Source organism: Lactuca sativa, chromosome 8 (genome assembly GCF_002870075.4).
Source record: "Lactuca sativa cultivar Salinas chromosome 8, Lsat_Salinas_v11, whole genome shotgun sequence".
Classification (NCBI taxonomy): domain Eukaryota; kingdom Viridiplantae; phylum Streptophyta; class Magnoliopsida; order Asterales; family Asteraceae; genus Lactuca; species Lactuca sativa.
In genome coordinates this window covers 303,502,757-303,527,613 of record NC_056630.2, presented here as the reverse complement: position 1 = coordinate 303,527,613, position 24,857 = coordinate 303,502,757, and the positions used below count along the sequence as shown (strand labels likewise).

Below are 24,857 nucleotides of genomic sequence, written 5' to 3'. Positions count from 1 at the left end.
TGAGTATTCAAGTTGAGACACTGGAGATCCTTTATTAGGTAGAAGCTTAAGACTAGGATCTATAGGAGTGCTAACAGGAGAACAATTCTCAAAGTTAAACTTTTTCAATATCTTCTCAATATAATGTGATTGAGAAATTGAAATCCCATTGTTTCCTTTTCTAATTCTTATACCAAGAATTACCTCAGCCTCCCCCATGTCTTTCATATCAAAACTAGATGAAAAGAATTTCTTGGTTTTATCAACTTCTTCTAAATCAGTACCAAAAATCAACATATCATCTACATATAAACAAATCATGACTCCTTTAACAGAAGTATCAAATTTGCTATATACACACTTGTCAGCTTGGTTTAATGCAAAACCATTAGACAAGACAACATCATCAAACTTTTGATGCCATTGTTTTGGTGCTTGTTTCAAACCATATAATGATTTCTTCAACTTGCACACTTTGTGTTCATTTCCAGGCATCACAAACCCTTCAGGTTGTTTCATGTATATTTCCTCATCCAAGTCACCATTCAAGAATGCAGTTTTCACATCCATTTGGTGAATTACAAGATTATGTATAGCTGCAAGAGCTAATAATAATCTAATAGTAGAAATTCTGGCAACAGGAGCATAAGTATCAAAGAAATCAATGCCTTCCTTTTGTCTAAAGCCTTGGATAACCAATATGGCTTTGTACTTATCTATTGTGCCATCCACCTTCATTTTTCTTTTGAGGATCCATTTACATCCTAATGCCTTGCAACCAGGAGGTAAATCAGCCAATACCCAAGTATTGTTATGCATGATAGAATCAATCTCATCATGAATTGCCTCTTTCCAGAAATGTACATCCCTAGAAGCCATAGTTTCACTGAAAGTCTTTGGATCCTCTTCAATATTAAAACAATATTGATGTTGAGAAATAGTCTCACTCCTTGTTCCTTCAACTAAATATAGTTGAAAATCAGATCCAAAAGACTTAGCTTTTTTAGCTCTGGTGCTTTTCCTAGTTTCAGGTACAGAACTTGCACCACCAGAAACATCTTCAGCTTGAGTAGCACTCTTGCTGGAAGATGGATGAATCATGTCCCTTGGTCTAGGTATAGATGTAAATCTTTCATCAAAAATAGCATCTCTTGACTCTATCACTGTGTTTACAGACATAGAGTAATTAGATTCTAAAACATAGAATCTATATGCTTTGGAATGCTCAGCATATCCAATAAAGATACAATCTATACCTCTCTCACCCAATGTTTTCCTTTTGGGTTCAGTGAGCCTTACAACTGCTCTACATCCCTAAACTTTGAGATAACTCAAATTTGGTACCTTTTTACACCAAAGTTCATAAGGAGTATTCTTACTCCTTTTATTTGGAGTTCTATTCAAGATGTAACATGCAGCTAACATTGCCTCGCCCCAAAACCCTTCACTTAAACCAGAATACAACAACATGGAATTAACCATTTCTTTCAAAGTCCTATTCTTCCTTTCAGCTACACCATTTTGTTGTGGTGTATATGGAGCTGTGGTTTGATGTATTATTCCAGTTGATTCAAAATAAAGTGGATCATAATACTCACCACCTCTATCAGTACGCAATACTTTTATTAATTCATTTTTATGAAGCTCAACTTGTTGTTTATAAATTTTAAATTTATCAAGTGCTTCATCTTTAGAATGTAGCAAATAAATATAACAATATCTAGATGCATCATCAATAAAAGTAACAACATACTTCTTGTTTCCAAGGGAAGGTGTTGCATGGAAATCACATAAATCACTATGTATAAGATCCAACACCTTGCTTTCCCTAACAACATCTTTGAAAGGTTGTCTAGTGATTTTAGTTAGCATGCATGTTTTACATTTTTCATTATTTTGCATATCAAAAGCAGGAATTAAACTCATTTTAGACATGCCTTTTATTCTCTTGTAATGAATGTGTCCTAGTCTAGCATGCCATAATTCAGATTTATGAAAATTATTGCTAGTACTACTAGAAACCATGCAAACATAATTATCAATAGAAGGATAATTAATATTAAGCCTAATCATTCCATTACATATATAGCTAAATCCCATAAAAGAACCATGTCTTGACAAGATATACTTGTCACTTTCTAACACTTGTTTGTAACCACAATTATTTAATACAATTTCAGACACGAGATTCTTACGAATCCCTAGAACATATAAAACATTGTTCAAACACAAACATTTCCCAGAAGTAAAAGTAAGTAAAACAGATCCTATGCCCTTGATTGGTTCAGTTGCAACATTTCTCATCCTCACAACATATCCATCATTAATTGGTTGAAAGTCCTTGAACCAATATAGATCTTTGCAAACATGACTTGTTGCTCCCGAATCAACCCACCATGCAACATTATCATCCTGCACATAAAATGCTTCAGAAATCACAGAAATATAATTCTAAATATATTTAGAATTCTGCATGAATACAGAAATCTGACCTTGTTGCTTTTCTGGATCCTTGGATCCACTTGGTCCTGCACCATCCTTGTTCACTTTACGCAAACGACAATCTTTCTTGAAGTGACCCGGTTTGTTACAATTCCAACACACCACTTTAGCCTTCTTGTTGGAAGACTTGTCATCCTTTCCTTTAAACTTCCTTTTTCCATTAGACTTCTTTTGATTCTTTGATCCTTCTCCATCCACCATGTTCACAGAAGAGGAACCAACTTGGTTCTTTCCTTTGGGATTGTTATCAAGTTCTTGAGTCCTTAAGGACTCTTCAATCCGTAAATGGCTTCCATGTTGAGTCAAAGTCAATTCCTCTTTGTTATGTTTCAGATTATGTTTAAAATCCTTCCAGGAAGGGGGCAGTTGGTCAATGATCATAGCCACAGCAATGGCTTCATCCATTTTCAGATTATGTTGAGCAAACTGTCCCAGGATCCTTAACATTTCATGGTATTGTTCCATAACAGGCCTGGATTCAATCATCTTGTAACCCATAAAGTTACTGACAAGAAACTTCTTGCTAGAAGCATCTTCAGCCATATACTTGGATTCAAGAGAATCCCATAATTCTTTTGCAGATTCAAAATTTTGATAGATATCAAAAAGAGAGTCAGACATACCATTTAGAATATGACCACGACATATGTAATCATCATTTTCCCACTTTGATCTCCTTCTTGTTGCCTCCAAAGGTTCATCTTCAACAGATTCTGGTAAGACTGGCATGGGTGTACCCAGAACATACACAACTTCTAGAGTGGTAAGGAGAAACTTCATCTTCTTCTGCCATCTATGAAAATCTTGCCCTTCAAACTTGTTCAGTTTTTCAAACTTACTAGTCATTTCCTTCACAGAATCACCACTTGTCATGATCATAGAATGCTTTAATCTTTGTTAGATTTTCGGGGTATTGATATACTTGGATCAGTGAGAGTTGTGAAACACTTTTAGATTAAAGCATTTTGAGGGTACACTCAAAATCTCTAATCGGATGAAACTCACTAATTTTGTAGAATATAGAATGAAGAAGATGCTATGAATCTGTACCCAAAAGAGAATCCGAAATTGATCATATATAACAGAAAACTAACTTTCTGTCTTAAAACTGCCATATGGTAGTTATATATCTAAATAACTTCCTGTCCAAAAACAGTCATATTACCTTTCATAAACTACCATAAAACCGGGTCTATTAAAAGGATCACAAAACCGGGTGTTTTTAACAAAATACGGATCACAAAACCGGGTCTATTAAAAGGATCATAAAACTGGGTCTATTAAAAGGATCACAAAGCCAGGGGCTCTGCCCCTTGGACCCCGCCAGGGGCTGCCGCCCCTTGCACCCCGCTCCTAGGGGCACTGCCCCCGAACCCCCGTCAGTTTAGGGGCTGCACCTCTAAATAGCAGTATACTTTCAATAATGACAAAATCAAACAAATGTGCACTCCGCACCATACTAATTTGTTGGATAATTGTCAAAGTGACATTGATCAACAAATTAACCCCATTACACTTAAATAATATTAGTAATATAAAATCACCAACATAAGATGTTATACTAGAAGTTAGGGTAGTTACCTTGGTGATTTGGAGCTTGAATTTGATGATTTTGGACCTTTAAACTTGGTTGAGGAGATAGGTTAGAGAGAGAGTAGAGAGATGAATCAAAAGCTTCAAATGAAAGCTTAAACATGTTTAAATAGATCTCAAATCTTGGACACAGTGGAATTCTACCCGATACCGGCATTAAACGGGGTTTTTGGTCACACCCGATTAAATTTCCGTAACCCGGCGGGGACGTTTCTAAAATTTCTGAAATAAATATTTTTTGGGCTAATTTCATGAGTTCCTAAGGGGTTTGGACACTCATTAGATTATAATAAACATATAAGTTTAAACCATTTAGCCTCAAACGAAATCGGAACAAATTGGTAAACGGCGAATCTTTACGGGTAGAACGGTTTTCGGCGTTGGACAACTTCGGGTTGTTACACAGTAGATATTCAAATCTTAACATTTCATTAATATGCTTACGAAGAAAAACTTGTGCTTTTGCTTTGTCTTGTGCCAAGCAATTTTTAAATTTATTTATAGCATTTGAGATTCCCATGGACTCAAGATGCCTTTTTACATCTATCATCTATGACACATAGTTTTTCCCACTAACTTCAAGTGTTGCAAATTCGAGCTTTGCAATGTTGGACATATTGTAACTATAAATTTTAACCAAAATAAAACAAAAATTAAAATCCATTTATTTCAATAAATATTACACAAAAAAGAAGCGGTAAAGCTAGCATTGCATACAAGCCTAAAAGTAGATGAAATTTCATATTATCTTCGATGTTAAGAATTTGGATGAAAAGTAACATGACTATTATAGTCATGATTATCACAAACGGGTGAATCATCCTGAAGCTTGATTTCTTGAAATTGATTTGTTTGATAGAAGAGAGAAATATTATTATGTGTAAAATAAGCAGGGTAAATATGTTTATTTATAGTAAAAAAATATAGTCGTTGTTTTTGCTGTTTATAATCGTTGCATATATATATATATATATATATATATATATATATATATATATATATATATATATATATATATATATATCCGTTGTGTATATTTATAAATCATTTGATAGGATTTATAACTAATACATAACTTTACTTGGTATAATTTTACTAATTAGAAATATAAATAAATATTGTTAAATAAAATTATGAATAGTATCTAAAATATGAATAAACATTGACATGTATAAATAAACGTTGGTATATATAAATAAAAATTAGTTGCATAATTTAAATGTTAGTATGCATAAATAAAAGTTAGTTGCATAATGTAAATGTTAGTATGCATAAATAAAAGTTAGTTGCATAATGTAAATGTTAGTATGCATGAACAATTAGAATACATAAAGAAATGTTAGTATAAGAAATAAAAATCGTTAGTAGTCCATAATGTCCATAATGTATAAGTTTTATTAGTTCATTAGTATTATTATTATTTTAATATGATGAAGCTTTTTATAATTAATAATGTTTTTACTAAGTAATACATACATTGATTAAGATAGATGTGATTTCCACTTCTAAATAACCTTAGTTTGAGCTTTCGTTCTGATAACGTGTTATAAATTCAATGTGATTAAAATAATTTAAAACAAACTAAACTAACAACATACATAAAGAAACTTGATGGAGAAGAAGATTTAGAAAAGATATCAGATATTTTATCTTTGTGAAATTGTCTACTCTTATTCTTGCAAGAGCATGTTATATATACAATAAAAACTACCTATCATACGTCATATAAATAGTATGATATAATATCTTTCACCAATCCACCAATTATTGGTCTCATTAACAATAATTTATAACAAATATCATTATTTTTTAGAATGGCTATATGAGATGGATAATTGTAAAAACTAACATTTGACAAAATGTTATCTCCTGTGGATAAGAGCACATCACTCTATAGTGATATTACTGTGATTTACTACAGGCATCTTGACTTTTAAGAATCCCCCTCCATGAACTCGCTGCATATTCTTCATTTCTCTCCTATCTTCCTTCTCCACCACCATCATTAGATAACTAGAGCACCACCGCCGAATCGTTGCCCTCTAGAACCATGACCTTGCCTTACCTCACCAACTTGCACTTTTGGATTTGATTTTTTCGGTTGTTAGTACCTTTTATAATGTTTTTTCTTCTGTTTTTTTAATCGTTTTCAAGTTCTGTTTGATTATTTTAAGTCTGACCCAACATGAATTGTTTTTAGTTTGTTTCTTTGTTCTCAGGTGAACAGATCGGGAAAGAATCGACTATATAACATCTCACAGACCTTCACCCATTCTCCTCTTCTACTACATTGTTAGGAGCCAAAGAGGTCTTGCATTTACTGCTAACCCAGGTAAACCAAATATGTGAAAACCCCAGCCAAAGGAAAATATCAATTTGTTCATCATTTTTGCTTAACAAGACTTTTAGCTGTTTTGGTTGATAATTTACTTTCCGTACTTAGAAGATGATGTAGATATGGATTTCATATTCATCTCGAATCCATGAAGATTAAAGTTCAAGAAGTTAAAATCTATGAAAAAGAAAGAATATTGGAGTAGTGTGCTTCTAATCAGGGAACCGGTGGTACAGATAAACCCTAAATATAACTGGGCACATTTACGCATCGGCTACCAGTACCACTATTTCTTCTCTTCTTTTCACAGTGCACTTTCCTTTTTCATAGATCACTTTATTTTTCTTTCTACAATCTAACTAACACCTGAACAGCTTATTTCCAATATTTCTCATATCGATATCGTTTATTCTGACATCCAATGGCCCAAGAACTTACCACTCACCACCGTCATCATGAACTTCGCCACATTCAAGCACCATTTTTTTGACCCTTTTTTTCTAATCTTTCTCTACATAAGCTTTAATTTCATTTAACAAGTATCATGTGCAGGTACATGAAGAATCATAAATCAAAACTTAAAATTGTAATGTGAAATTAGGGGAAAGAGGATCTACGTTGATCATTGATCAAGTTCAGGTACCATTTATTTTTATTCATATATTTCACGATTTATTCCGAAAAGATTTGTTTTTTTTTGGTTTTTTTTTTTTTTTTTTTTGTTATTTGAGGGTAAAATGATCATTTAGTCATGGGTTTGTAAAGATTTCATTTTGTTGATTTTTGTGGATTTATCATAGCTTATTGTGGATTTTTTGTTGTTTTTTATTCACAGATTAGTTATGTTGAGTGGTTCATGATCCAGGCGATCTATGATGAAAACGACATCTTAAAATAAATTTGATAACAATTTTTATATAAAGATCAGCGGAATAATCTGATGATACAAGACTTAAACATCTCCCAAAGAAATTATCATTTTTAGCCTATCTTAATTAGCTTAAGAAAAAGACCAATTATCATTTTTAGCCTATCTTGATTAGCTTAAGACAAAAGACCTGTTGTTGTAGTTTTATGATAATATGCTATTTTCTTTCTTTTTTTGGCCAACCATCCAATTTTTTTTATAATGATCCCTACAAATGTCTTCATTATGATCAACATCATTCATGGCCAACCCCTTCTGAGGTAACATCATCTTAACATCTCTCTCATGTCTCTTTTTAAGTCTTGAGTGAGGATGTTGAAGATTTCAAGACAAGTATGACTGGTTTACTAATATAGTTAAGGGTTATGATCTACATGATGTTTCTTGGCTTTCTTGGTGAATTTAAAGGCGACACATTCTCCCGAATTTTCAATAATTTATATCTTTTTAGCCAAAACATTTGTGTATTTCTAACACTCTTCAATGGTAATTTTTTCCCTCTAATTCAATAATTTATATCTTTTTAGCCACAACATTTGTGTATTTCTAACACTCTTCAATGGTATTTTTTCCCTCTAATTATACCTGATTATACTCATCTGAACTTTTATTACTGCTTTAATTTTATTTTGAATCGTTTATTATAGTTGTTGAGCATGATTTTAATTTGGGGAATGTCACTAAAAGCAAGCTTATCTTATGGAATAATACGCTGCTCAACAGAACAACTATTCCTTTAATGTATGTTTTTATTTTATTAATAATAATAATTTATATGAGATTAAAGTTTTCCACATTTCTTATGTGGCATTATTAATGCATGTTGGAATTGTATGCTAGAGGAAGACCACAACTATAAGTTCATTATTATTATTACTTTTTTTTTTAAAAACTTGACTATTATAGTCTTTGAGAAAAGAGTTTGGGTTAATGATTAACTAGGGGACATGCATCGAGTAAGATATATTTTTTTAGAGCATACTTATGTTGTAGGCCTTAAAATATGTGATTTTTATCATTTTAATGATTTTGACATTCAATATCTATAACTCAAACAATATGTACCGATAAATCTACCTGTAAAGTATTGCCTGTAAATCAATTTCAAAAAAGAAGCTTAGAACAAGGGCGCATATTGAAGATGTAAGGAAGTAAGTTGAGATTATGAAACATGTCAGTAATGCCACCACATCAAAATATTGGGGGCTTATAAGACACTTATGAAGATGATAATGTTGTTCCTTTGGTTATGGAATTATATGAAGGTGAGATATGATCGTTACTAGGGGCCATTAAATAGAGAGGGCTATTGAAGACATGATTCACACCAATGTTGAAGTGATTAAAGTGAAGATTTATCCATCTCTATTTTCATTTATAGAAAGCATGCAACTTGGATCTTGATTGTTCTTGAGTTATTTATTGTATGCAAAAGTAATTATAGGATTAAAAAAAAAAAATCTTGATTTTGGACCATAGTCACATAGTTCGTGGTACGGTCTGGTATGGGAACAGGGAACGGGAACGGGATTCATGAGGTTGGGCGTATCGGGTACGAGGGGGGTAGGTTCATTTCGGTATGTGTCCGGTACGGCGTACCATTGGTCCCGATACGGTGTACCTGTTTTTAGAACACATATTTAGCAACGTATTTCATTTAGAAGTACAATTCCAGCAACATATTTCATTTAGAAGATAATTCCAACAATATATTTCATTTAGAAACAGAATTCCAGCAACATATTTTTATAAACTCAATTCCAACAATATTTTTCATGATTCCATAAATCAAAATACCAAAATACACATATTGTAAAGATTACATGCTGGAATTAGAACAGATTACATGTTGGAAATCAAAAGTTCAAAATAGCAACAGTTTTGTAATAACTCAAAAACACAAACAGGAAGGGTAATAGAATAACAGTAGAAGAGAAGAAGAGAAGAAAAGCAGAAATCGGCAAGTGTATTAATGGATGTTGATGTTACAGTGGAATGCAAGAATCATCTAATTGAAAAAGATGAAGTTTATGGTGACAGGGGCCTAATTTAATAAGCAAATCGTACCTAGTATCGAGGAATCAAACCAATTGTCGAAGTGTTTTTTTTTCTGAATCATTACTTTTTGGATTCGACATCACCATTCCCGCCCAATCGGTGATCCAATCGCCGTTTTTTTTGCAATCGTCGACCCAATCGACGAATTGCTGCGATCCAATTCGACAGAAACGCATTCCCGACATCGTACCGGGTGATTGCTCGGATCGCCAAGGAGCCGTACCAGAGAGCGTTTCGCATGGCGTTGGGATCGACTCTGTACCCCGTTTGGGTACGAAACGTTCAAAACGTGGTACGTGACCACATGAGCGACTCCCGTGACTATGTTTTGGACACCTTTTGCGGTTTAATATTAGCTCTTTTTTTCCGATCAAACTCTAAAGTTTTAAATATTTTTAAATTATGCATTTTGATATTTCACCAATAATTCCTTTTTTGAATTAACCATTGGGTAATCTTACGGTTTACTTTGCTTTACGATTCCAAACAATTTTCTAAATTAAAGCAAAAAATAAATAAATAAATAAATGAAAATTGTGATAAAAAAATCATGTGTGAATTTTTTTTTTTGACACAACTAAGGCTCTTTGCTGTTGTGTTCCAATATGTAATTTGTTCATGAAGAATTTAACATTATTATTTGTTTTTTGCAGGGAGCACAAGTTGAGAAAGTAATACTTTTACTAATGATACTATATTTAATATTTCTAAAACTAGGGTTAAATACAAGAAATAACAATTGACTTTCATTAAGCTGTTAATATATCTATTGTAAAACATACCCATACGTTTAAATAAGTTGTGCAGAGGTGACTGTATGTATATAGGTGTATTTGTATATATGTAAATATGTAATTTATATTTGTCATTGATTTTCCATTAGTAGCAATGTACTTCCATTAAATTTGCAAAATGTACTAAAATGACCCTTAATGATTTCTTCCCATCTCAATAAAAATTATTGCATAAACTCCTGCAGCAACGCGCGGGCCTAAAAACCTGGTTTTAAATATTAATGTATATACGACAAGTTAGGTGGCGGTTATATATAGACATTAGTCGTTAACAGATGTTCACAAAAAAAATTATATGATTTCTGAAAAATGTAAATTTTAGGATAAATTTAAATATAAGGCTAATGATTTATATTTATGCGGCAAAGAAGTGATATTTCTCAACAATTTATATAATGGTATTTTATCTATTTAAAAGCAAATTTATTCCAAATGATATTTTCAATTCTATTTGTTTTAAACAATTAAACAATTATTAATTTTGTCTTTTTTAATAACATTAATTTAAAACACAAACTTTTTATATTAATACTTCATTGGCCTAATTTTTTATATTAACTAGGTGTACATGAGACCCGTGTAATACACGGGGTTATTACAAGAAATGAATTTTTGCATTTTTATCCCTTAATAGCATCATACTTTCATTTGTATCACATAATACATTATGATGATATTAAGGGATAAATAGGCAAGTATGATGTTATTATGGTATAAAAGCAAAATATAAATTATGATGCTATTACACAAATTAACAAACAAAAACAACATGAGCAGGGGAAATATTATTTAAGAACTGCAAAATCATAAAACTAAAGCCAAATATAAGTCTATAATGTTAAAAATAAACAATCTATAAGGTAGAATGCTATTACATTATTAAAACAAACATATTTAATGCAGTAAAATCAACAAACACTATACAATTGGAATAAAAGGAAGCTAATATGTTCTATAAAGAGTATATGTGTTATAAAGATTGATTTTTTATTTGCTTTTTTGCGTTGTTTAAGTAAAGATGTATAAATTCAAGGGGAAACCACGAACACATACCAAAACTTGTAAAACTGAATAGAAAAAACGAAATGCAATTTTCACCAAAACAATCCTAATAACTTCATAAAGGTAATTCAATCCAAATAAAATAATGTCAAATACTTCCAACCATCAAAGCAAAACAAACCCACACAAAGAAAAAACAAAAGTTGAAATAGTTTTAAAAGGGAGAATCCACTTAAAATATTCAGTTGGGTTATATGCTTAAAGATGCATTTAGTTCTCTATTTTTGGAATCAAAAGTTCCATCTTGCCATGTCCCGAAAAGCCATCATCCATGATAACTGAACGCACTTTTGTCGATGACATTGCTGGTGGGTCATCAACATCGTAAACTTCAGAATGATTGCGCTTTAGCTCTGCATTGGGAGAAACAACTTTAGAAAAACGGTATTTGGGCAACGGACTCGTCGCTGTGCTTTTCTCAACATTAGAGACTGGAGTGATGTTATCTCCCGTGAATGATATTGCATCCTTTTTTTAAGTACATAAAAAATGATAGTTAAGTAGTAATGCAAATGAAGTTAAATTAAAATTAAACTTTCAATGTAAAATAAATAGCACCTTCAAATTTGTAGTTTCTTGAGATGTGACTTCGAAGGTTGCAGTGTTGAAAGAGTCGGAATCAACATGCTGCAAATAAGAACATACTAAGAATGTCTTAAACAATATAATAGTATAGGGATTAAATAAATTGTGCAAGATTGATACCTGGTCAATTGTAAACTTCTTTTCAAGTTCAGAAAGTATTTTACGGTCAATAGTCAACTTGCTTATTGAATACCCTTGTACTTTATTTTTCAAATTATATTCAGAAACTTCAATCGGAAACGCAAATTTCCTCTCAAGCAAATCAGTGATTTCAGCGGGGAAAATAGCAGTATTACCATCCTACAAGACAAATGGAATACAACATGTAAGATAAAACATGAGAAGAACAATTAAGTTGTATAGTAAAACAGACCCAACCTTATTAAAAGTTTCCAGCAATTCTTGTGCATTTTTTCTTAAAAGCCTAATAGCATCACCATCAAAAAGAGTCAATGAAATTACTCCTGTAGGATCTTGGACTCTAATTGGGATTTTAAACCTAAACATATTAAAAAAACAATAATGAAATATTACATTAATGTGTAAAAAAAATAATAACAATGAGAAAGCATAAAGTATGTGTTCAATACCTAGGAAGAACAGATACAACTTTATTGTTGCAGATTGAGGATGAACACACAACCATTTTTTTGCCGTTTGATCCATCATTTAGCTCAGTGTTCATCATAATATCTTCATCAACCTTCTTATGACACGATTTACATCCCCAATAATACCATGAAAAATTTTTGCACACACGCTTAACTGTACCAAGCACAATTACTCGGCTTACCTGTAAAAAATAGAAGTTGTTTTAGTATACAATCAATTGAAATTAGGTAAAACTTAAAAAAAAATACCTTTGTCATTTCTTGGATTTCGGTAATGGGTTTGAAGTCATGTTTCAAAAGAAACTCATCGGTCTCAGAATACAATAGGGATGATGAATCTTTGCTACGATTAACAGACAGATTTTCAAAAGAATTTTTGGAAACCAAACTGTTCATGAATAAAGTTTAATTTTTGTTATGTAAAAATGCATAAAACCAGTACAATATTAAGAAAAAAGATGGAAGCTATCTAACGTGTTCTTGAATTGTAGGATTTCTTCTATGTTAGCATTGATGTAAAGCTTGGTAACAAAGTACCAATTTGAAACAGACAAACGACCTGCAAAAAAGAGTTATATTTCAGGTTTCTGTGTAAAAAATGGAACAAATATGAAATTTTATGTTGTAGTTATTTGAGTAGGGTCAAAACAGTACAATTGGTTCCCAATAAAATATACTATCAATTTGTTGTTTAAAGTGGGAGGAATTTATTACTTGTTAAAGTATATTGTTGTTTTTTGCTTTTAATGTTCTGTTATAAATTTTACTCCTGGCAAAATAATATAAAGATTCTGGGGCAAATCAGTCATGAAAAAGTATAATAGTATACGTTATAATGAAAAAACTACAAATCTGCATATCATGCATATTGTCTATAGCTTAATTGTTTAATTTAAGCTTTATTTAAAAAAAGGATTTGTGAAGGGACAATAATGGTAACCAAACAAAAAATATTAAAGTAAGAAACATACCTCGATAATCAGACAGTTTTCCAAACTGGATAATTATTATAACAGTCCTTTCTTCCGGATTATTTGACACATAATCAACAAATTGTTGAGCATACTCATCCCATAAAGTAACACTCACTTTTCGCCCTCTGAAAAAATGAAGTAAGGGGAAATGAGATTGTTATACAGGTAAAATAAAATTGTTTGTGTACAATAACCGATTCTCACTCTAAATCTTGGATTTGCACATTCTGTCTACGTGTTTCTTGCCATGCTTTGACATAAAAGTCTCCATTGGAAAATATAAAAGCATGTGACCAATTACATCTAGAGAAAATCAAAGTATAACACAAAGTGTAACACAGGCATTAGGAATGGTAATGTATGAAAGAAAAGTATAATAAATTAAATAATTAAATTTAGATTAAGCACTAACCGACTGGTGTTTTTTCTGGAATATTATTTTCAATGACTTTTTGGTAATTCTCAAAAGAAAAACCGTACAGAGGACCCACAAAATCATTGGATTTGGTAACCATTGTGATTGGACAGAAATCTAATTTGTTTGAATTAATCACAAATTTGTTATCCGCAGTGTTTTCACCAACTTGAGGATTCTCGATATAATAAGATTCATTTTCAGCAAGCATCTTTTCAAATCTGAAAACCCACCTACTTGGAACTTGAGCTTCAATTTTAGTACCCTATATGCAAAAATCATAATTTAGAATAATAACATAATTATTAGAATACCATTGAGAAGTAGTATGCTTAACAAAAAATGAGACAAAGTAACTGAAAATTGAATAAATACCTCTTCATCAACTAATATCATATCAATACGAAAAGTCTTCTTCTTATCATAAGTTAGTTGTTTAGTCAATCGAATGACTCGAACTTTCAAAGTGAACTTCTCATGCGACAAATCAAGTTGTCCTAGTAGTGTGATGTTTTTAGGAGCCATGAATCTGTAACACGCACAACCAACAAAAGCTACGTTATAGACAATGCTAATATTTACCAAAACAGAATGTACACTGAAATGAAAGCATTATGTTATTCTAGACAATGCTAATATTTGCCAATATGAAACATTTTTACTCATTCAAATAGAATATAAGTATTATGTTATCATGAACAAAAAAAGATAACAAACAAATTCTTAATTAAAAAGACCATACTACACTTATACCCACGATTAACTTTGGAGGTTATCAATACTTAATCGTACCTGTAATAACACCAACAATAAACATTTTGAAACATTTTTACTTATTCCAACAAAGTATAAATATTATGTTATCATGAACAAAAAATATACATAATCAAATAGATTGTGGCAAATTTAACAATTTTCTAATATTTGCCAAAACATAATGTACACCAAATTGAAACAAAAACAGTCACATCTATGATTTTTTAACAAATAAGAGTTTTTTTTTCAGATTTGTTTTTAATCACTCGATCATGTGTGTAGGGATAATTTGATGAGAGTGACATTTTTTAATCTTAATTGAAGTTGTATATTAAGATTCTCACAAACTTGCAAATTACACCAAGTGGGTTATTTCAACTAACCTAAACCATTAACCATCTGGTGGTTACATAGCAAGCAGTTATATCATCAAACACATAATCTTCATTTTGACCAATTATCGAGAAATCCAGAAGCTACATTATAGACAATGCTAATAAAACTTAAGTCATAGTCCAATATTTTAATTTGGCTGAGGCATTTTAGCAAACACATAGAGTGCAATATATGAAAATTTTAGCAAACATAAAAAAATTAACAATCTGAATGAAGCATTCAATCAACAAATAATGTAAGATTCTTCTTTGAACATTATCAGATGATGGTATGTATAAGATGAAGGAAATAAAATACATACCTGTATGCAGACTGCGTTGAAAAAGAATAACGATGGCAGCCTCTACAGATGGGAAATTGCGAGAATATGATAGATGATAGCAAACGTATTTATACACAGTTTTGATTATAGAATCCATTCTGTTTCCTAAAATATTGAGATATTACGCTGTCAATCTAAAAATCAAATCCTTTATCTTAGCATATAATTTCAGGAAAACATCAATTCCCTGTCAATTTTTTTCTGATTTTTAGGGGATTTAAACTTGACATCCGATTGTACAGTTATACAATAAAGGCTCATTGTCGTTAAAATAAGAAAATTTTGTATCGAATGATGGTGACGAGATATATGATACAGGAATGTGAGCGTGAGAAACTTGTTTTGGTAGGGAAAATGAAAAATAGTGTTTTTTAAGAAAATGATTTTGAAAATGTAGTGTTTGTCCGTTTTTTTTTTTTTTTGTATTAAAAATGCCATTGATTGACATTATTTTGACTTCTAATTGCAATTTTTATGTTTATTCAAAACTAATATCCGTTTTTTTACAGAAGTAACCCAAAATTGGTGTTGATATTATGGAGTTAAAGAGATTGGCATTACCATCTAAAGAGGTTGGCATTGCCATCTGTAGAGCTATTAAGGTCATTGTTCGTATATTGGCTGCATTGTAATAAATTTGTTTTTATGCCTTCTTCTTTGCCATAGTCCATAGTGGATAACGAAAATATTTTGGCACCAATATTCGACAAATCTTATTTTATTGTACCAGTGAAATTATGTTTCTATTTATTTAATTAATTTAAGAAAAGCCTTATAGTTTACACTTTGATAATTATTTTTTTTAATGAACCCGTGTAGTACACGGATCTTACTTAGATTTTTTATTTCTATTTTTGATCTAAATGTTTTTATTTCTATTTTTGATCTAAATGATCATTTTGACCTTTATATCCAATTTACTTAGATTTTAAATGTATATTAATAATTTATTTTCATTATTTTAAAATTGGCATACTTCAAAAAATTATAATACACTAATATGAAACTCTTAAAACATAAATCAATTTTATTTGTTAAAAGTTGTTATTTTGACCATTTTAACGGCAAATAATCATTTTGACAATCATAGAATAATTAACATTCTACTTGAATATTATTTTCTTATTTTTTTTAAATGTACAATTACTAAAAAAAATGATAACTAAATGATTAATGATTACACATTCATATTTATTTTTTCATGGTATAGTAATATAAAGTTGAATTTTAGAAATAAATATAAAGGAAATGATGATCAATTCAATAATTGAATCTATACAAATAAAAAAAAAAGTATTGAAATATTTTAAAAAATTACTCACAAATTTCCAAATACTTCTTTGAATACAACATTAGACGTTTTATTGCTAAGGTTGCCATCACTATCTAAAACTAATATTTTTAATCCATCTTTGCTTTTAACTCTCGACAATGCAACATACAACTGTCCATGAGTGAACACTGGTTGTCTCAAAAATAAACCTACTTTCGATAGTGATTGTCCTTGACTCTTGTTTATTGTCATTGCAAAACATACAGCCAATGGAAATTGTCTTCTTTGAAACGTGAGAGGAATTCTTTTTTCTGAAGGAGTTAAGGTCATTCTTGGAATAAAAGTACGGTTTCCTATATTACTTCCGGGAATTATCTCTGCTTCTATAACACGGTTACCCAATGTTATAACTCGTAGTCTCATTCCATTACACAAACCACTTTTTGGATCAATATTCCTCAGTAACATAACTGGAACACCAACTTTTAATACCAACTTATGGATCGGCAAACCTGACGGTTTAAGACCATTTAGAACATCCGGCGAATACAAGCTTTCATCAATGTCATTATGAACAAAATCTGAATAACAAAGACTGTCTGAACTCAAGTATTCTTTTTCATCACCTGGAAATAGTGATAACAGACGATCATTTATTTCCTGAACAACTTCGTTTTTCGGTGCAAGGATTGCTCTTCCTTGAAAAAACTTGGGATGATTGGCATTTTCAATAATAGAAGGATAGACAAATGCAATTAATGAACCGATTGGATCAGATGAATCAATAATGAGAAGATCATCAAGTATATCAATAATTTCCTCACCATCATTGAAACCACCCACATTTCCTTCTCCTATATCCAAAATCCAGTTTGCAAAGGCCTTTGTTTCCTCAATATCATTTGTTTGATCACTCAACCTCATGGTTTTTGTTAATCTTAAGACTTTGCAATCTGGCCAAATGTAGGAGGAACTTAATGAAGCATTCACAATGTCTTTCCTGCTTCCGTTTGGAACAACAGGTAGAATCTGCCTAAAATCGCCTCCAAAAACAATTGATTTTCCTCCAAATGGCAATTTTAAGTTGCTGCGAAGATCACAACTCAATATATCCTTCAAAGATCGATCCAATGCTTCAAATGCATGTTTATGAATCATTGGTGCCTCATCCCATATAATCAATGATGCTTGTCTTAACAAATCGGCAACATCACTATCCGGCGCGAACGAACAAAAAGAATCCTCAGTAAGATTTATAGGAATTATAATGTGAGAGTGTGCCGTTCTACCTCCGGTAAGTAATAACGAAGCAATACCACTTGAAGCAATATTTAAAACCATTTCACCTTCAGATCTTAAGGCTGCAGATAATGTCTTCCAAAGAAAAGTTTTCCCAGTACCACCATAGCCATATACAAAAAACACGCCTCCTTTTTTTTGTTGAACATGTTTCATGATTTCGTCAAAAACACCTGTTTGTTCAATTGTTAATGAATCCAACAGATGAATCAACTCGTTGTGTAGAACGGTCCTGTCAAAATCTAGCTCCTCGGTTATCAAACGATTGTTTGAAGAAGATATAGATTCATGATCTGGGTAAGGCATCCCATTATAATCTTTGAGGCTTAACTTGTTCTGGAGTAAAACTTTTTCAATCTCATAAAGGGTCAAGTTCTTATGTTGATCCTCATTAAGCGATAAACCTGTATAAATCGAAAGCTAATTATTTGTAAAGAAACATACACAATCATAAGTACATAGAAATAATGTTTCCAAAAATAATATGATAACATATTATGAAAAAAATGTAATTGTGAATAAAAAAATACTTATTAAACATAAGTATATTATTAATGCATATATTTAAATGTTAAAAAATATCATAATACCTGGAGAATTTAATCGCTTCTGTTGATTGTATAGAATTCCATCCGATAAATATTTCCATGTATTTTCCCAAACACAGGACGGGTTAGACAAACTATTCGGCTTTAGCATAATTGCAAATAGAGATCGTAAATAATAACCAGACCCTGAATGATTGGCTTCCTCGATGGCATCAATGTATTCTCTATCATCTTCTAAAAGTCCAAGAGCATAACATGCCTCTCTAAAAGTAGCATATTCGTGACCATTTACCGTGCGGATATCTTCAAACGATTTCGGACCTTTGACTTTATTTAAAAGAATTCTTAAAAAATACGCTTCACCGAGATTAGGTGAAACTGCATGAATTCTACCGATCGATTTTCCTATTTTTCTTGGCATCCAGCAATGATCTTTCAATTTCCATACAAATTTTGAAGGAAATTCAACGTATGAAAGTTTTTGTGCGTCTTTATTATGTTCGTTACATGTCATCCAAGCTAAGAACATCGAAAAAGAAACAAATTCTTTGTCGAGGACATCGTCGATATCGTCGTCTGCACCATACACAACATTTTGCTATCCAGGAAGATGGAAAGGAAGTCTAACAACAGAAGGATACCTGTAAATAATTATTATTTAACTAAGAAAAATAATTAGTATTTAAAATTTATCTTTTTATAAAACAACATTTGTTTAGTGCTAATACCTATAATGGACGTCAAATCCAAATATCCGCCACGAGGCTTCACATGTAGACAAATATCTACAATCGTAGTAGTTCTTTATTTCATCAACTGCATCTTCAGTATCATCTGCATTGTTGCTTTGGATAACTGCCATGGTAGCCCTATCAGGACCCTTGTTAATATATTTAAGCAAATATTTGATGGAAGCACCCTGATTGCACCATTCAACATTAATGTGAGCTTGATATCTTTTCAAAAGGACTTTGTGATATGGAACGACAGTTCTGTTGTCTAATTTCACACCCGACTTTTCAACAAATGAACCATCATTACGTCTCCTGTATATAGGATAACCATTAGAATCAACAGAAGTATGATCTAAGAATGGTTTTGGGAAGTTTTTTGAACACTTGTTCTGAATCATGCATGGGCATTTAGGATTATCACCACCACAAGGACCATGCATCATGAACTCGCTGACAAGTGCATATAATTCCGGATCCTCGTCTTTGTTTGGAATTTCAGCAGAAATAACTCGATCAATATGTTCAACGGTAGGCAACTTGTAATCAGAGTGCATGAATAGACATATATGGGCGTGAGGCAAGCCGCGTTTTTGAAACTCCACCGTGTAAACAACTACATATGTATATTAATAAATATCATATTATAAAATATTGGAAATAGAACAAAAAATAACAACTATAAATATAAACATATTAAAATTATAGTTGTTATATAACATACCTGCTTGGACCGAACCCAATAATGCATTTGTCTTTAAGTCTGTAATCAACGAATCGAGCTTCATTTTAAATAGCCTAGATAGGATATGTGGCCTGTCTTCAGGGTTGAGCTTTGTATCCTTAAGAAACCTTTTAATTTCTGGCCACTTTGGATTGCATATTACGGTTATGAAAAAAATCCTGGTACCCATACCACTTACAAAGAGACATAGCATCTAAATAGTTCTGCATCATGTATCGTGCACCACCCGTAAAAGAAGAAGGCAAGATCACACGTTTTCTGATGTTGGAAATATCATTATTTCCATGACTTTCTAGGCTACGCAAAGTTTCATAAGATTCACATCTAAGAACTTTTTGCTGGTTGCGTACGTAATATAGCCGCTCACTTTCGATCATCGTATAGGCATCAACCAGGAATTGTTGAAAAAGTCTTTTTGAATTCAAAACTAATGAAAAAATATTCACCCTGTCTTGAATTCTATAAGCAAAGAACTCTCTCATTGTACACTTGCGTCGTTTGGTATCCGTTGAAGGCGTAACATCTCTATGAGGGATGTCAACTCTATATCCATCATCTCCATAAGGAAAGAGTAGTAGGTATTGAAGAGCAAGGTATGCAGGATGTAATTCATTTATACGTTGTAGACGTCCTGATTGAGTTGTTACAATGATATCTCTATTATCAATTGAATCACCAATGTCACCAACAATCAAGGAAGCAACCTCAGAAGCAGTAGGTAGGTTATACGTTCGTCCATCTGTTTGCCTTCTTCCTATAAGACGTAACTTTAAATCCATATGAGGATTTTCAGAAAAACAATCTCTTGCCCTTCTATACCACTTAACAATCTCTTGCCCTACCACTTAACCAGTTCATTTATTGAATCGAACATAACCTTCAAGAACTGTATGGTCTCGATATCAAGTGAATGAGAAGGTGATATATACCCATCTTTTTCTTTACTGTTAAACATAAAGGTTGTATGAAATATTCAGTAATTAAATAATTAAATATATAAAGATAATAAATTAAAAAAAAAAAAGCATACGGAAATAAATATGAAGACAAACCTGAAAGTGTTTTGCCTATGTGAAATTTCGTTTTCAGTATCATATATGTAAAGTTGAGAGAACTTTGGTTTGGATCCATATGAAGGTAACAAACTTCCCATAGTATGATAATTTTGACCGCTAAGTCTGAAGGTGTACGGAGCATTGCCTTTGTTAATGGAAGAGTCAATTTTTCCACCCATTGAAGTAAATGAAAACATCGAATTGAAGCGACGAATATTCTTCATGAAATATTTGGATTTGGGATCAAGCTGATGATACAGATTTAGGTATTCTGGAGGCGCTTCTTTTAATTCAGGAAGCTCAACTTTGCCTTTACCACAACACATCGAAAAATATGTGCTCTTCCCAGATTTATTACCTGGATGGGCTTCATCTTTCCATAATTTTGCATGACAGATAGCACACACAAGAGTCTTATCACCATGGTCCAAGTAATCTGATATATATAAAAAAAGTTGTTAAAAGATTGAAAAAATTAAAGTTTAATAAAGAATTAGTTTAATTAAAAATAAATGGAGTTATAGCCAACGAACATTACCTTTTGAGAGACCTGAAATTACATCTTTAAGAATGTAACGATCATTTAAGTCTTCATTTGATGTCAAGTCAAGAAAGGGTATAGCAGATATATTTTCATTCTTCCTTTTTAAAGTTTGTTTCCCGAACGATAAATTTATGGAAGAATCTCGAGTGGTTCCTGATGAAGTCAATGACCTCATATGAGCGAATAATACAGAATATTGTCCATTTCCTGAGGACAATGTTTTAATTGTTAGTATTGAATTTAGAAATGAATTGGATATAAAAATAAAAAATGTTAAAAGAAATGTATTTGTACCATTGAAATGTCAGATAACGGAGTTCTTAGATTAAAATTGGAAGTAGATTCGGAAGTTTGTTGAACACGACCAAGATTTGCTATAAAATAAAAACATTAGTAACTACAGATATGTATTAATTAGCTGAAAAAGAAACAAATTGATTTGGATAAACATATATTTTTCATAAATTATATATATGGAATGGTGGGCATTGTTCGATTGTTAGTATTGAATTTAGAAATGAATCGGATACAAACATGAATTGAAATATGTATAATGCATGCAGATGGACATAAGTAACATATAAAATAAGAAATATCAGATGGAATGTATTTGTACCGTTGGATATGTTAGATAACGGAGTTCTTAAATTACAATTGGAAGTAGTGATGAAATTTTGTTGAACACGACCACGATTAGCTATAAAATAAAAACATTAGTAAATACAAATACATATAAATTAGTTCAAAAGAAACAAACATATTTGGATAAAGTAATATATTTTATATACTATATGGAATACCTATTGGTGTGGTGGTCATATCATTACATATTCTCTTATCCAAATACATTTTTCTTTGTTTTCTTTTGACCTTGGGATCGTTATATAATGGACTTTTGCTATTAACAATGGGAGAAGATTGGAAACTTGTGTGCTGATATCCATATGCTATATATTGGTTAACATTTTCATCAAAACGGGTATCACATGTAGAATTATCTGAATAAATTATATGTTGTTGCCGATAACCCACACCTGATAAAAAAAAAGTAACAAAAATAATTAAGAAAATACACTAGTTATATGACATAAAGCTTCGATTGGATATAATACAATATTTTGTATAAGTTAATTGATATCAACCTCTGAAATTACAATATAAAAATTTCAACTGTATACCAACGATTACCAATTGGCATGCTAGACGTAACATTGGATTTTCTTTTATCGATGCATGTATATCGACATAAGTAACATATAAAAACAAAAATGTGAATAGAAATATATTTGTGCCGTTTGAAAAGTTAGATAACGGAGTTCTTAGATTAAAATTGGAAGTAGATTAGGAAGTTTGTTAAACACGACCAATATTAGCTATAAAATAAAAATATTAGTAACCACAAATATGTATTAATTAGTTCAAAAAGAAACAAATTGATCTGGATAAACGAATATATTTCGAAAACTATATATATGGAATACGTGTTGGCGTGGTGGGCATTGTTCGATCATTAGTATTGAATTTATAAATAAATCGGATAGAAACATAAATTGAAACATTTATAATGCATGCAAATCGAGATAAGCAACATATAAAATAAAAAATATTAAACTGAATGTATTCGTACCATTGGAAATATTAGATAACGGAGTTCTTAAATTAAAATTGGAAGTAGATTCGAAATTTTGTTGAACACGACCACGATTATTAGCTATAAAATAAAAAACATTAGTAAATACAAATGCATATCAATTAGTTAAAAAGAAACAAACATATTTGGATAAACGAATATATTTTATATAGTATATGGGATACCTATTGGCGTGGTGGTCATATCATTATATTTTCTCTTATCCAAATACATTTTTCTTTGTTTTCTTTTGAGCTTCGGATCGTTATACAATGGACCTTTGCTATTAACAATGGGAGAAGATTGAAAACTTGTGTGCTAATATCCATATGCTATAGTTGGGCTAACATTTTCAATAAAATGGGTAACGTGTGTAGAATTATCTGAATAAATTATATGTTGTTGTCGATAAGTCACATCTGATATATAAAAGTAACAAAAATAAATAACAAAATATATTAGTTATATGACATAAAGATTCAATTGGATACAATACAATATTTTGAATAAATTAATTGATATTAACCTCTCAAATTACTATATAAAAAATTCAATTGTATACAAACGATTACCAATTGGCATGCTAGACGTAACATTGGATTTTCTTTTATCCATATGTAATTATCTATGTTTTTGTCTTTCTTTAGGGTCTGTAGAATCCATATCTTGTTCGAAACCGTTTTTTTATATTCCTGTAATAAATAGTGTAACGGAAAGTGTTAATTTTTTTAATTAAGTTGTTACTTTTAAGACAATTGAATATAGTTTTGCTTGTAATGACGGTGTTTATGTCATTATGATCATTGAATATAACCACAAACAAACTCAATTCCACAAGAAACTAAAAAAACCACATCAACGATTAAAAAAATTAAAGACAAATACAAACGACATACTTAAAACATAATTAAAGACATAAAACATAATTAAAGATAAATACAAACGACATACATAATTACACACAAACACACAGTGATAAAACGGTTAAAAAAATAATTGATGTCAGCGCTGTGTAGAAGCACATTCCAACCTTGCGTAGAAGCTGTAAGGTAACAAATATACACTTTATCTAAGCAAATTAGTATAAGATAATGACAGTAACATGTATGCAGGATGTTTTTTTTTTTGAAAAATAAATGTCCGCATACACAAACATGATAACATAGTAGTTTCAATTTGGTGTTTAAAGTGGTAGAAATGTGGTAGTATACTCATATTTTATAAATTAAAACGACATGTCACGAAGTAGTTAGTTGAGAAGGGAAAAAGGTTAATTTACAACAAATACACAAAATAAGGAAATCATTAAACAGAAATGGACGGAGTGTGGATGCAAAATAAGACCGAAAATGATATACAAATCAAGTTTTGTGCAGCACATATAGAACATCTAAAAAGTTAATAATACCTCAAGTACCACGTACCTACTTATACTATCAAGTATGTACCATTTAGATAGACAACAATTTGATAGAGAAAGTAGTCTCTCAGAACAATTGTACCACCTGTGGAGATAACAAACAAATACTTGATTAAAAAGACGTTACTACCCTTATACTCACAAGTAAATTTGGGGGTTATCAATTATAACAAACAAACACCAATAAACAATATGAAACATTTTTACTCATTCAAACAGAATATAAGTATTATGTTATCATGAACAAAAAAAGATAACAAACAATTTCTTAAGTAAAAAGAATGTACACCAAATTGAAACAA

The 24,857-nt window shown here is 31.1% G+C and overlaps 1 protein-coding gene and 2 long non-coding RNA genes across 3 annotated transcripts; 1 reads left to right on the top strand and 2 right to left on the bottom strand.

The window, feature by feature from the left end:
* Positions 1-5,926: 5,926 nt before the first annotated feature.
* LOC111913705 (uncharacterized) lies at positions 5,927-7,506 on the top strand. Its single transcript, XR_002857589.3, has 3 exons — positions 5,927-6,177; positions 6,294-7,048; positions 7,245-7,506. It is a non-coding gene; the product is annotated as an uncharacterized LOC111913705 (long non-coding RNA).
* On the bottom strand, positions 7,096-9,732 carry LOC111913706 (uncharacterized). The gene is made up of 2 exons (XR_002857591.3): positions 9,405-9,732; positions 7,096-8,958 (listed from the first exon to the last, which is right to left on the bottom strand). It is a non-coding gene; the product is annotated as an uncharacterized LOC111913706 (long non-coding RNA).
* A 6,838-nt stretch (positions 9,733-16,570) lies between these two features.
* LOC111913687 (uncharacterized) lies at positions 16,571-23,369 on the bottom strand. The gene is made up of 13 exons (XM_052766775.1): positions 23,321-23,369; positions 23,133-23,216; positions 22,306-22,539; positions 22,122-22,202; positions 21,500-21,712; positions 20,959-21,397; positions 20,757-20,850; positions 20,085-20,673; positions 19,886-19,924; positions 19,220-19,777; positions 18,473-19,006; positions 16,633-18,286; positions 16,571-16,583 (listed from the first exon to the last, which is right to left on the bottom strand). The coding sequence occupies exons 1-13, from the start codon at positions 23,367-23,369 to the stop codon at positions 16,571-16,573; spliced, it is 4,581 nt and encodes a 1,526-aa protein (XP_052622735.1).
* Positions 23,370-24,857: the final 1,488 nt, after the last annotated feature.